We start from the raw sequence: 15,876 nt of genomic DNA, 5'->3' as shown, positions 1-15,876 counted from the left end.
TTATGCACTACACTAGGTCATGGGTATCCTGCATCCTCATGTGTTACCTTTCATGCAACAGTATCATAGTGCCATTCTTCAATAGGTCAGTGTTGGTCCACATATGACACATATCGCTGTGATCTCTCAGCATGATGTTGAGATATCCAGATCTATCGCTGATAGAAAATATGTAGGACATACTTGGAAACATACTCTGTTCCACTGCCAGCATCCAGGATATCGAGGACCCGTTACAACAGGTGAGGTTCAGCTTGCCTCTAGTGAGGATACAACTGTTATACAATGCATTTCCCAATCAAATCAGTGTGTATATCCAAGCTAGAGGGGGTGCAACATCATACCAGAAAGTGGGCTCCAATTGCCAATTTTTTCGTAAATTGGACTTGATATCTTAATCATCAGAATAACATCATACATTCTCTCAATCCATGAAGTTTTGTTTTCTCCTCTCCTTTTTGATGCGTCACTTTTTTTTCCAGGCATTTTATTTTGAAGCTTCGGTACCAGTACTGCCAACGATTTTTCCATCGTGGGAGATTGGTACAGGATGAACTCAACCTCATGATGCTTACTGAGGACCTATACTTAAATGAGAAGTAGCAGCTCCAGGATCTGGGAAGTCAGCAACACAGTCAGGAGAGCAGTGGGCTGACCAAATGCCCTCTACACTGCTTCTGCATAATGCCAAATGGCAGAGGATGACACAGAGGCCAATCAACATCTCCTGGGTCTTCAGGGCATGGATGAGGAGCTGGTTTCTTTTGTTGTATTTTGAAATAGCAAGCAAATTATCGATCATGGTTATCCATAACAGCTTCTGCAAATATAACTAATTCTGTGGATTGTAGAACATTACCTCTTACTTTTCTGGTTTGCATTTTAAGACATTTCAAAATGGGCAACCATAAAGTAACAAGGCATATATGGAAACCACATACACAGCCAGTTGTCCACAAACACCGTTAAAATGTCAGAATTAAAACAGAGTGAAAAACTGACACACCCTTGTGGGAGACTGGTTCATGAATAAAAATAATTGAAAATTAGCATCCTACACGTATATTTAAAAATGGAATCACAGTAAAATATATGAGTTTTAATGTTCATACTTTTTATGCTTGGTTACTCATTAGGACAAAATTACAAGCAACCATGTCCACGTAACAGACTAAAAACACAAATTAAAAGTCTGATAAAAATGAACAGGTCTGACATCACTTAAAACTCAAAACATAAGTGAACCCAAAAATTGTTTACACAGAGCAGGGCACAGAAAAAAGGTATCCATGTATTTCATTTGTTTTGTTCTATGACAGACTGGAATAAGTATCACCAAGTCGAAGCATACAATGCAACTAGCTGTGAAAAAACTTCATTCATTAGTAGAACTATTCTAACTCAGGAACACTAATTTATTGCTCAAACAGTACACACACATGGAAGACAAAGTACAATACAATTAGCAATACACAAGTGGCTGGCACAGCCTTGCACTCCGGCCTATATAGACATTAATTCCCAAATGGCGCGTAGCCAGCAGGCTGCACACGCAACTGCTGTCGTATTAGTACGCTGGGTGGCTTCTAGTGGCTGAATCAAGCACAAACTTCATGCACAAACTATGTAGCAGTGCACACACAAAACTGGTAGTTACAGCAAGAACCTTCTGAGATAGGATTCTCAACCATCTGTGATTTGTTATCCCGCTGCTATGGACAACACACACACACACACACACACACACACACACACACACACACACACACACACACACACACACCACAGCAGCCCAACTACAGTTCAATCAATGCTAGAAATGCCCTGCATCCGAGAGGATGACACTTAGCTGTTGAAGTGTTACAGGTAGCCTATTACATATGTAATGAGCTGAACACTAACCAGAAGTTTTTACAATGAACTAAGGAATCAACTTGTTCTAGATGAAGCAACAGAATGAATTCCGTGGGCCAAATTCTTTGAGGGGAGACAAGTGTAAAGACATGAGCCTATGCATACGGACACTATGTCATCAAATGGATCACTTGCGGCAATATACTGACCCAGCATTGTGACAAAGCATTCACCAGGCATCACCATTCACCTGCTGGCCAGTGCCAAGATGGTTATCGAAGCTAGGAGGCACTCTGTCATGCAGCATGGAGTCAATTTTTAAATAACCACACAAAACATGGATGGACAAGAACACTGACTGACAACAAACTGTAGCATGTTTTGCAGGTGGTGTCATACTGCAAGAGGTGATTCTGCTGCTGCAGCACACACAGCAGATTCAGGGACAATTCAGTATGCACTAATTACCATCCTAATGACCTCTTGGAAGACCACGACAAGAATCTTCAATGGAATGCTCTTGTCAGTACACACATGGAGTCAACGTCCAATTTGAAAAAGATCAGAATATTTCCCCAACAAGCTTCATCATCCACTGGATGATGGGGTGATACATACAAAGGAGTTATCTTTATCCGTTCAAAGATTTCAACACATGTGTCACTGGGCTTAGAGTTTGTTGGACACACACACACACACACACACACACACACACACACACACACACACACACACACACACACACACACACACACACACACAAAAATCAATCTTTGTCGATGTTTTTCCTAAATCCAATGATATTCCAGTACAACAAAAGAGCCAAATTACCAATAAAATTTCTTTTTATTCCTATGCTTTGCTTTCTGGTATGGTGGAGAGGGCACAAAGATAACAGCAATGGCTTTTGGATGTGTTGGCTCCTTCACAAAAATTTCAAACCAAGTAACAGTATTTTCTTCCAGAGAACTCTGCCACTATGAAATCTACACATATCAATTTCTCTATTTGCTTAACTTTTAATGTTATTGGCACCTTTTCCTTTCTTCAGAGAAGATATCTACAACTTATAGAAGGGAAGACATATAGTTAGCTTTTTTAGCATGTTTTTAATAACTCACTTTCTTATCTGTCTGTCTGTCTGTCTGTCTGTCTGTGTCTGTCTGTTCAGTACTGTTTTCTAGGCAGTTTTGTTTTTCATAGGGTGATGGCTGCAGCAGTCTGGCCTAAGTAACCCCTAGTTTGCAACATGCTCACTGTCTCTGTAAAAGTCCTTATGCTCTTTAGCATGTGCCCGCCTCCCCTTTCCTCCTTACTGAGGTGTTGTGTTCACAAACTGCTACTATTGACACCAATGTCACTCCTCATGTTGAGACGCAGACTGCCCTAATGGGATATGCCTCCATCATGATGCACACTACCATTCATCCCCCAGCCAGCCCTTGGGCTGGAGCTCCAACAGTGTTAACAAAATGTGTGTCTCTCATCTTGGTCAGATTGTGTCACTCCACTCTTGTGCAGCTACAGCTGCATCTGGCCTCGAAACTTGTGCGCACACCTGCTCTATCTAAAGCCGAAGTGTAGCCTCTCCTATGTTCCTTCCCACTCCAAAATATTCACTCATGTTTAACTTACTTTCTTGTCGGTCTCTTCAGTAGGAGTTTGGGTGCAGGTGAAAAAGATTGGCAAAGCATGGCATGCTGCAATGCAGGAGGTATACCTGATGAACAGAGAGAAGGGGGGAAAAGGAGAAAGGTAGTGAGAGGGGGAGCATGAGATGGACAGAGAGAGGGGGCAAGAGGAGATGGACAGAGAGAAAAGGGGGAGGAGGTGACAGACAGGTACAAAGGGGAGGAGGAAATGGGCAGAGAGAGGGAGTAGGAAGAGATGGACAGAGAGAGGGAAGAGGAGATGGGCAGAGGAATGTTGGAGGAGGAGATGAAAAGAAAGGGGGGCAGGAGGAAATGTACAGAGAGAGGGAAGAGAAGGAGAGAGGGAAGAGAAAGAGACAGGCAGAGAGATGGACAGAGAGAGACGGGGAGGAGGAGATGGACAGGAAGTGTGATAAGGAGGAGATGGACAGGAAGTGTGATAAGGAGGAGATGGACCGACAAGGAGGAGATGGACACAAAGATGGTGGAGGAGGAGATGAACACAGAGACAGGCAGGAGGAGAAGGAGATAGGCAGATATAGGGAGGAAGATGGTGTTGGTCAGAGAGAGGGGGGAGGAGATGGAAAGAAAGTGAGGAGGAAGCAATGGGCATATGCAGTACATAATAGTATAGGGTTGAACTACTTGTACATCAATTGTGTATCGCTTGGGCACCACATTTTTTTATCTTAGAAGTATTTTCACAGCTATTAACAATCCACAACCACAAATTTTCAAGTCTATCTGTAGGCAGTTAGGAACCTCTATGGGGCTAAGAGAAATGATTTTATACTTTTTGATCCAACGTGGAAATGTGTCTTATTAAAAATTTATGTTTATTTAAATAATTATTAGAGTACCAAAAAAATAATGTTATCTTTGTGACAGTTAACTGAAAGTTTCTGTCACTCATTTTGAGGAACCAGCCTATTTCCTCATGGGTACAACTTTTTTCAATTACACAAGTGTAATTAGACACATTTGTGTGACAAAGGTTTCTTTCCAAAATTAATTAGCCCTAACTCTAGTTTGTAACTGGGGCATCGACCTACACTACAAGTGATTTAAAATCTGGCGTTGACATTTGACTGCAGGAATTTTCAAGGCCTTGCAGGTCGTCTTTGCTTTAGTATACGCTATTCATCTCATTTAATCCTCTAGATACCTCTAACATTACCTTCTGCACCTTTCTCTTCTCAAGGAATAAAGGGCATTGTTCACTTATTTTTGATCATTTGTGATAATTTAAAAGTGCATGCTCAAATGGGACTCAACTCTGCCCCCCCCCCCCCACTCTTATGTGATTTACTTCTACATTGGCCTTATTTCAACCAAACTATCCATACAAAGTAATGATTCCAAGAAAAATTACCTGAACACATCAATCCAGTACTCTTTGACAAAATTTACACGATGAAATGGAATTTGTAGCTTGTTACAAACCCATTCTGCATCCTCTTCATCTTTCTGGGATGTACAGGCACCAGTCTCATCTATTACATCCCAATTCTTCATAAAAACTCCGTGTACATCATAACCTGCAGGGAGAAAATAAACAATAGTAGGAAAAAAACGGAAACTGTTAAACAACCTATTTAGTTAAGAGGCCTAAGTACTGAATAACAAGAAAGTCAATTCTGAATTAGAGAGCGTTTTCTTTACTTTGTTGACTGTGACCCAAAGATGGTCTAAATCAATAAAATCATTTGCAATTAGCTGAAATGTTATGGCTTACAGCACAGTTAAGAGAACATGAACTACACTCATATGAGTGGCAACTATCAGGGAGCTCAAGCACAAATACCACAAGAAAATCAATTTGTTATTTTTTTTTTTCTCCTTGCTGTGCTCATTCATTAAGTCTTTGTGGTGTCCATGCTCCAGATATCTGCGTAGATCCAGTCACTTCTTTCGAAAACATTATTTTTTTCATTCTAGTCCCCAAGGACAAAAAGTTTTAAGGGACCTGCACACGTTCAATATGTATTGATAATACTAGTTTGTCAAACTATGAACATATTGAAGCGACCACACACCTTCAATAATATTGACAAAAAAACTGTCCTCTGGCAACATGATTCTCAGGTGGTCAGTATATTGACAGTTTGACAATATTATTGAACATGTGAGGGCCCCTTTAAAAGAAAATATTGGATCAACCCTTCATAAACTGCTGGAAATAAGATGGTCTGAGTGGATTGATGCCATGTGTCCACCTGCTATGCATTTGCCAGAATTACAAAGGGCAGTTGAACTTTCTTTTAATTTTAATTTGACTGCAGGGGCATGTGCAGAACTACGTGAGATTCAGAAATATTTGGAATCATATCAGTGTGTCTTGATGTCTTCAATGTGGTACAAAGTATTAGCTGCAATACACATAATAATGTGCTTCAAGCCAGGGAAGTGACAACAGATGCTGAAAATGACCATATTACGAGTCTAGTGGAAGAATGAAGTAAACTGAAAAATAGCTGGGATACTATTTACACAAAATCTTGCAAGGGAGCAGAAAATTTTGGAATATCTCTAGACTTAAACATAAAGACTCACAGTACAGAGAAATGGTAAGGCAATAGAAACCACTCTGTAGATGAAACACCAGGCGAAGATTTCAACCGGAGCCCAGAGGACAGTTTTAAACTAAATGTTTTCAATGTTATTCTAGATATAGTTGTAGAAAAACTTAACTATAAGATATGCTGCCACAGACAACATTATGGACACATTTGATTTCTTATGGAACTAAATAAACCTAGACAATTTTACACTATCAGCAAGCATAGAAAACATGGGATCTATGTACAGTATAGATGTTAATAAGCAGGATTTGAAACAAGAAATTTTGCAATCAAAGAAGATTCATGCAGCTAATTTTGGGTATGAGCCACTTCCCCCTCTGGCCTTCTCAACACACTTCATAAGTACAATTTTAATAGCATGTTTCCATATATAATGGTAGCCTTATTATTTTCTGCACTTTGCCTGTTACTGTTGCCCAAGCAGAGCAGTCATCCAGTGCTCTTGCAAAAGTTAAGAACTGTTTGAGAACTGTAATGGGGCAAGAGTACCTTGTCACATTAGCTATGATTACAATAGTCAGAGTTAAGCCTCCTCATTAGATTACAGTAGGATTATAAAAGAGTTCACATCTGAAAAAGCTGGAAAGAGTATATAATTTTGTACAGCATCAAATGAATGTAAACGGCAAGCATTGAAAATGTTTCTAAAAAATGTCATTGTTTCACCTTTCGTATTAAAACTTTCTGACCTTATCAAAAAAAAAACTGAAATTAAATTGAGAATAAATATTGGGGGAGGGGACGAAGAACTCTTACCTGGGGCCCAAAAATCCTAGCGCCGGCCCTTTTTGTGTGTGCCTGTTGATGTCTCAATGCTCATAGAATTCTGTGAGTGGTCTCCTTTAGTCCTAAATTATTCACATTCTGCCACAATGTTCCTACTATATTTACATCAACAAGTAAATAAATATATAGATGATGATGATGATGATGGCAACAACAATGACAACAACAACAAGTTTTATGTTAGATCATAAAACTTTCAAACTATGTGTTGTGTGAAAACAGAAATAGGTATTTTATCAATCTCTAAACCAAAAACGGGGAAGTTATTTCTGATGAAGTGGTAAAGATTGTCACCGATTTCTACCAAAATGACAAATATACTTGAATGTTACCAGGAGCAAAAGACAAAGTTAGAATTCAGGAGAATGAGTATATGCAAAAAAAGACTCATCCTTTGCAACTTAAAGAGAACTGTACTCCTTTCTAAATTTTCTTCACTAAGACCAAAGTGGTGTATTTTAGCTGGTGCTGCCAGTACTCATTCTGTGTGTGTGTGTGTGTGTGTGTGTGTGTGTGTGTGTGTGTGTGTGTGTCCTTTTGGATGCGGAACACACTTGCTTGTGGCTGATGATGAAATTCAGTTCTGCCACTAGATAAACATGGATCATCGGGCAGAATTGGTAAAGCAGTTTGCAACTGTTGGTGAATATATATTGTTGGTAACAAAATTACAGGCACTTAAACCACACTCATTTAATCTAAGTGTCATTGAAAATATTGAAAGAAAATCTAACCCCAGAAAAAGCAATTCTGTTAATGTACTTTGCTGAAAACTACTGTTTTGTAATTCAGAATGAAATGCAGAGTTATCACTGGACAAGAAGCAGCTGTACAATCCATCCTGTGTGTGTTTATGTGGTAAACGAAAAAAGTACATTGGTAATAGCGAACCACTGCTTTATAAGTAATGATGTGGGAATTCTGTCCAGAAAGAAATGGTTATGTGGCTGGCAGAGCACTTCCCACAAGTGAAGAAAATGTATTATTTCACTGGTGGATGTGCTTCTCAATATAAGAACAGAAAAAGCTTTAAAAATTTTTCTATTGATGCTGAGCATTCCTTTTTTGCTACTAGCCAACGCCTGAGGCAACCTGATAAATCAGCGGTAGCGGAGCATTGCCTAGACACGGGACATAGTTCGCTTTACGAACAGATGGAAATTTTATCCCCAGTATCATCTTTCTGGGACTGTTGTTAAGGAGGCCATACATATCCATACAGTGGACGATCTTATCAACAGGGATGCAGGTTTTCAACTAAGTGCTGCCCGGAATCCAGCACTGGCTGCCCCTAAATCAAAACAGCGAAAAAAAGAACTTCCGATTCATCAAGTGACACAATGCACAACGGAGATTTAGTTCAGACTTTAACTGCAGGAGCGTCCGGCAGCACAGCCATTGCCCATAGCACACACGCTGATGGCCTTTCTGTGGCTCCCAGCGGGGGGCACCAGGAGTGCCGCTTTCCTCAACTACCAGAGTCTTCCTGCACACACGCACTGCCTGCTCCCGGCATGATAAATTCCGATGCCGCCGAGCGATTATCATCAGTCGCGCCTTGCAGCAGTGACAGCAGCAACAGCAGCAGCAGCAGCTTATAATGTCGAGCAGTTGCATAGATGAAATATTGTGAGTTACACAATATGATCCGGTGGCAAACCCAAGAAGCGTATTTGCAACAGATCCACCGGGAAAGCATGAAAAGTCACATTTTATGTGCTGTTGGTGTACCTAAATCAACATCATTAGGCAGAATGTATTACTTTAATGGTTAAAGATATGAAGTTACCAGAATATAATTTGTCACAGTGGATTAAAAACACATATTCTCTTATGAAGTTTCATTGACAGTTTCACTGCTGAATATGTACATTTTAAATTAACACAAGTGTTGCTAGAATAACTGTAGTTCAAAGATGCTAATTTGACACCCTGAATAAATTTCACCCATGTAATGAAAATGTTTCAATTAAATTTATAACTTTTGGCTCCGTACTTTCATGATGCAGCCTTACTGTAGGTGTCAGTTTACATAATCTGATCTGAACGATCTTCTGAACAATGATGTGATATATATGTCAAATGAACATCCAATATCTATCAAAACTCAGGGTGATTTTTCTATTTTTGTTAATAATATCATAGTTTTGATAAAAATAAATATTGTATCAGCTATCAGAAAGTGTTTTACTTATTTAAAAATCATTGTTTGGACCACACCACCTTAAGATGATATTCTACATTTCCGTAAGTCAAGAATCGTTATTAATTTTTTTCCAATAAAGATACATCCCTTCTGTAACATCTGGGGAAATATGACGGTGATGTGTTGAAAGTAAGATACTTTCTGTTATTATTACTGTTATTATTTTTGTCTGACATAATGCAAACTAAATTACAAATTTCACCAGCATTTACGTTTGTAAAAAATTCCAATTTTTTCCCCTCAAGCTACAAGAAGTATGTGCAGAAATTTCGCACTGGCTATTGCCATGCAGAAAGTAGTAAGTAGAAAAAGTTTCGTGAAAGTCTGAAGCAGTGGGTGTCAGGTATGGATGATCTTAGAATTATTGTTTTCATCAAAACACAAAGTATTGTGATTTCAGATTTATGTGTGTGTCCACTTGTAGAAACCCATTAATAATTTCATTTTGTTACAATTTGTACTGTCTTGGGAATTGTGTAAGACCAATTATAAGTTCCCACCAGGCTAGTGAAATGTGATATAAGCATTTTACAATATGTCTGGACATTTTCCGGAAATTAGAAAGTGACACATATTAATTTTTCTTTGTATTGTTCTTTGTAACTTTACCGCTTAAATAATAACATGTCTTAAGTATGTGCTTCTCTTAAGGGGAGTTGGAAAGCCCTATCCCAACAATTTTAAATTTAGTGACTTGGCTTCCCTGTATTCAGGAACCACTGTAGCCACTGACAAGAAAATTTTACAGGACATTAAACTATATGTTCTGAGTCTACTGAACTACAATAATTACATTTCAGCCACTGCTTTCAGAAATACAATTTTTTTAATTACCAGTTAAAATTTTGTGTACTTTTTTGTACATCATTCTAAATAATTTTAATTATAAATAACATTATGTTCTTCTTTTAGTTCAGAAGACTCAGGATATGTATGTTACTACTCCCTGAAAATTTTAATACTATACTCAAAGTGATTTCTGAGATTTAGCAAAATATGCAACAGAAAATGTAAATTTTCAGGAATGGCTTCTAAAGTTTCAAAAGACTGTAACTCACTCAATATATGCTTAATTTTTTTTTTATTTTTAGTCACTCAGAAACACCGTGCACCATACTGTATATCATCCTCTTGATCTTTTTCTAAGATTTTTCTTCTTTCTGGACCCCTTAGTGGCCAACTGTGCTGCATACTCGGCTTTATCAATGCGAACCTTGTCCATCTGTTCAAGTTCTCTGATGCAGTTTGCCCCAGGATTAATTCCCATATGGTGTAGCACTTTCACCCTACCAATGTTGCCATCATTAAAAGAAATTACAGCATGATGATCCCCCACTTTAGTGTCTTCATTCCAAGAAAAACATTTTTTGGTATGCGAGTCCATATAAGATTCAAATGGTTCAAATGGTTCAAATGGCTCTGAGCACTATGCGACTTAACGTCTGAGGTCATCAGTCGCCTAGAACTTAGAACTAATTAAACCTAACTAACCTAAGGACATCACACACATCCATGCCCGAGGCAGGATTCGAAGCTGCGACCATAGCGGTCGCTCGGTTCCAGACTGTAGCGCCCAGAACCGCATGGCCACTCCGGCCGGCCATATAAGATTACTGAGCGACTCATTGGGATTTTCAGTCTGACTATACAGACACTTCTTCAGTAATTCAGGATTTGCCAGGTCCCTGTACATAAATTTTATGATATCCATGACTGCTGCTGGGATGGAATGTTTATGACTGTATGAACTGTTTGAGTACTAGGCATAAATTGGGTCCAGGAGGGCAAAGGTGGTGTACTGGTTTTTCATCAGTTGACAGTCTGTGGAAGAAGGTAGCCCATACCGCCTGCTTCATTTTCAACAAATCCTCAGTATTATTTCCAATGGCCATCCCATAATACTGCCACAGTTCATCAATCGTTTTGTCTGTCATCCTGCCTCTTATGGTTTTACCATCAGAAAGTTTCTTGCCTCTCAAACTTTGTTTCAACTTCCTCAACCTGGTGCCCACCTTCTTCTGGACATGACCAATACAAACACACAATTCAGACATGTACGAAAGAATAGATACCGTCTTCATCTATATAGTTAAGGCTCACCAGCCATTTGACTATCTTCTGTGCGGATGCACACACATTGACCGAACTCTTATGGGAATCAGTAAAGCTGCGAGTAATGACTGTAGTGGGTAGGGGCACTACGAATATAGTGCGGGACAATAAATTGGAAATGTGGGTCTCACAGAGGGCATGCCAGTGATAAGTCCCTGCAGTCACACTATCCTCTGTGTCCTCAGTAGCTCAGATGGATATCGTCTGCCATGTAAGCAGGAGATCCCGGGTTCAAGTCCCGGTCGGGTACACATTTTCAACTGTCCCCATTGACGCATATCAACACCTGTATGCAGCTGAGAGTATTCATTTCATTGTACTGATTTAATTGTTAATTCAATTTTCCCTTTGCCTTTGCAGCAGAGGAAGCAAGACGGGTGGTGGCATAAAGTTCTTGATCACTAGTCTGAGTGCGAATGTTCTAGATCAAATGCCAAACCTCTCTGCAGCGTCTCGTGAAATGAGGGTATTCAATACTGTTGATGGTGATCCATCCGTAAGATGGGGAAGTTAAGTTCAGCAGTCCCCTCAGTGCTATTCAAGAAGAATAGGCTATATGCCAGCACCAGGTTTCACCGTCTCTCTTCTATCATCATCATCATCATCATCATCATCATCATCATCCAAAACATACGTGACACCACACTCCATACACATCCATTACAGTCACAGAAACTCAACACTTATACTTCAACAATGCACAACGCTCATGCTTCATGAAGGGAAGGTGCCTACAAACGCGAAGGATGGAAAACACCTTTCCAGTTCAGATGGCCGAACCTCTCCTTAGAGATCTCCCAGTCAATCATGCTGTATGACTTTACTATACTTTTATTATGCTACATCATAGATGCTATACTGATTGATAATGTCACCAGTCAAAGCTTACGGGTTGTTCCATATTCTTCATCGCTTCAACTGAATATGTTAATGTTGAAAACTATCATTACTCCAAGGGTGTGCAGTAAGTCACCCTTTTGTATGCTGCAGTGATTTTAAGTCTTTTCTTCTAGTGTACCAGGCTCCAGAAAAGCAGGCCATAGCTGACATTAGCTGTAGAATAGAATATAGTCTATTTTTGCCAGATAATATTGTGATAAGATGATGTCTTAGGTTTTCCCCAGAAGCAATTATGAGCTTGGCACCTATTGGAGAACACAAAAGAAGATTCCCGAAAGAACGAGTTTGTAATTCATTTGGGCATATCCTGGGCAACAGTATTAACTACCAGCTGGTCATTTCACTCCAGAAACATCCTCGTAGCCACAAAGACCTTACAACAGCCATTCTTAGCATCAAAGATCACACAACATCTACAAATCAAAAAGAGATACTCAACCACGTGTGACATGCTTTGCGTTCAAGAGATTCACAGAAATATGACACTGCTTGTCCAAAGATATATGTATGCTCCTTGCAGCTAATCATCCACATAGACAATAAGGCAGCATCATCTTTTCCGTGCATAGCACAGGTTCTCTTTATGTGAGTAACAGCAGTAAAAAATAAATTACTCTCTTACAGTGGAGGTAATTAATGGCATCGTGACCACAGTTTATAAAACCACTTTCAGAACCAAATCATCATGTCTGTGATGGTCAACAGCCATTTATGGCATGGATATATACGGGAACTGGTTCAAATGGAAATACTATTGTGGTTTGGGCAGTATCAATCTGACTCTGCTTACTTGAAAAGAGGTTACAATCCTCATCTTTTCTTTGAAAGTGAGCAAATCAGGCAAAACTCAAAACAGTAAGTTGGGCTGCAGTACCTAACATTGCATAATTGTATGCCAAATAAATGCAGAAATTCAGACAGATTATTCCCTTTCTTAAAAAATATAATTTTAAGAAAGCTGACGGTAAAAAATTTACTTCATGCTTGGATGAATATTTACCCATACGTAGCCTGGCCCAGTTTCATATGATGAGTTTGTGGATACTGAGAAATACTGTTCATGGTATTGTAATACTCAGAGGTTGGAGACCACAGCATATGAAATGTTTATCATCCGACACTGAAAAGCTACTGAAGGTTTTCAATCATTGCAATAAATAACCTTTCAGGAAGAAAACTCAAAGCTGGAGAATGATTCCTAACAGCAATATCTAAAGACAAACAATACATGTGGGTAAAAATGATGAAGGCAAAGGATTGGAGCTAGAATAGTCAGAATGCATGGAGAGTTCTTAAGAGCTTCTGTAGAGGTTTGAACAACTATTATATGGCATCCAAAGGTCACTAACAATCAGTTAGCCCATGCCTGAAATTCTCTCTGCCTGGGGACTGAGTGTTTGTTTTGTCCTCCTCATTTCATTTCATCATTATTCGTGAAAGTGGCTAGGCTGGACTGTGTAAAGATTGGCACTTTGTACAGGCGTTGATGATTGCCCCGCAAACCAAACATCATCAAGCCTGAAAAACAGGTAAGAGTTCAATGCCATAAAACAAGGCAGCCTAAAGAACATAAAACTTGTACTAAATAACATAAACAGCCATTCAGTATAGAATCATCAAGCACAGATGACAGCAGTGTGGAGCACATAAAACAATTCACAAAGAAAGTAAGAGAATGGATCATGGAATTCTACAATTACTACTTTGAAACATCTCTCTCAAAAATCACATGTGACATCCATTCTGAAGCCATATAAACCACCAACAGATTCTAAAAGCTTGATACCAACATCACTACCATGTCATTTATACAAAATCCTTGACAGACTGTTGCTGAATCACTTACAGCGCTTATCGACAAGCAGGTTTCAGACCGGGAAAGACTTGAACATATCAGAGTCTTAATCTCACCCAGTATATATAGGATTGGTTCAAAACAATGATACAAATGCAGCCTTCATTGATCTAATAGCTGCCAGTGCTCAGTCAGTCATTGTATATTGATATAAAAAAAAAAAACCTATGGATTTACTAAGGATTATGGTTTCACCACACTCATTGAACAATTACTCAGAAAAACAGAAGGGTATATGTATGCTTTCATGGATAATAAAGTTGACAGCAATGCATAAAAAATTGTGTTACTACATGGAAGTGTATTGGTCCCTAGTTCTTTTAACATCTATACTTGTAATTAACCACCTCCAGAGCACACCAGGAAGTTTCTCTATGCAGGTGATATGGCTTTGGAAACTCAAGTTAAGTCCTTTGCAGAAGTGGAAGTGCGCCTGAAAGGTGCTTTGAACACAATGAGTAAGAATCAATTTCATCCATAACCAGTTAAAACTCAAATTCATGTTTCTCGTGCTAAACACAGACATGAACACCATTGCCTTGGGAGCTCTTGCCGAGGAGTGCAATTGGATACTATACGACATCCGAAACACTTGACTGCACCTTGTCATATGAGCAGCATAGCTATACCACAAGACTGAAAGTGGAAACCAGAAAAAACATCCTTAGGAAGCTGATCAGAAGTACATGGGTCTCCAAGCCACAAACTATGTTTGTGGTCTACACCACTTGCCAAAATGTATCAGCTGACAGGTAGTGCTCCCCCAAACATCCACCACTAAATTGCTGACAGTGTGGAAAGAACAAAGCTGGGCATCAAGTCCATTCATCCATTATATGATCATGTAGCAACTGTCCTGAGACTAATATTCAGGAAACAGTAAATGAAAACCATCAGCATCTTGCAAATGACTTCATCAAAAGCAAGAATGAAAATGCAGAAATAACAAACAATAAATAATCCTAGATGGCCCCAACCACCGGAAAATATCCCTCCTTACCACCAAGAGAAGTGGAATACTGGAGCTAGTGGATCCATGTGCAATGAAAAAAAAAAGGAGATTTCCAATTGTTACAACCTACTGCAACTGCAGAGATGCTCAAAGCATGAACCACTTACTCTGGTGCCAGTCCGCCACCGAGTAAGATCTATTTCAGGCAGCTCTTAAGTCTACTGAGGTTTCACACTTCTGGTAAACTATGGTGTAGTTTTCCATGCACTAACAGTCAGAAATGTTTAAGTAACTCATTTTGTGTGTTCTTTAACTTATTTTTTTATTTTTCTTTATATTGAAGCTTCTGACATGAAAAGCAATAACACCCGTTTATTGAGCATCCTTAACTAGTTCGTTTCTTGCATGTGATAAAATAGTTTAGCAATTTCTGCATTAACCACCACTTCCATGTCATGCAATGCACTGCATTTTCAATTTATTCCAGTCAAATAAGTTATTGTCCTTGTAGAAAAGGACAGGAACTTGTGTTGTGGCAACAGCATTGTTCACTTTGCAAAACAAAATTAGATCATCTGCAAATTGCAAAATTTGAAATCACACTGTTGAACAAAACTTAGCAGTAACAGGGAAACTACTGAAGAGCCATTACATATGAAACGTTATGCTCTCCCGTTCACGTACACAGCTGGCTATTCATATTGCAAAATTAGGAAGGATAGTGAACAAAGAGATTTTACTTACTGTGCGCATACTGCAACATAGTAATAGTATATGATTTTTTTACACAAATCTGTCATATCTAGCAGCAATAATGGCTATCATTTGGCTGGGTATTGAGCGAAACTGAGCTGCATGATAGATACAGGTATGTCATTCCACAGTGCTTCACCTATGCCAGAGTTTATCAACTTTAGTGGCTGGCAAGTGGTGGCATGCCAGTCTCTCTGCAATCCATGACCGGATGTTTTCAATGG

General features: G+C 39.2%; 1 protein-coding gene across 3 annotated transcripts in view; it reads right to left on the bottom strand.

Annotated features, from left to right (window-relative positions):
• Positions 1-15,876, bottom strand: part of LOC126470600 (mitochondrial tRNA-specific 2-thiouridylase 1) — a 91,010-nt gene that overhangs the window by 68,243 nt on the left and 6,891 nt on the right. For all 3 annotated transcript variants that reach the window (XR_007586264.1, XM_050098554.1, XM_050098553.1), the window contains exon 2: positions 4,879-5,044. Coding sequence is in view for 2 of the 3 variants with exons in the window: in XM_050098554.1 (XP_049954511.1) it covers positions 4,879-5,044 (166 nt within the window). In the remaining variant the exon portion in view is untranslated. The remainder of the gene's footprint in view (positions 1-4,878; positions 5,045-15,876) is intronic.

The sequence above is a fragment of the Schistocerca serialis genome, chromosome 3 (genome assembly GCF_023864345.2).
Source record: "Schistocerca serialis cubense isolate TAMUIC-IGC-003099 chromosome 3, iqSchSeri2.2, whole genome shotgun sequence".
NCBI lineage: Eukaryota > Metazoa > Arthropoda > Insecta > Orthoptera > Acrididae > Schistocerca > Schistocerca serialis.
This window is presented reverse-complemented; position numbering and strand designations above follow the sequence as displayed.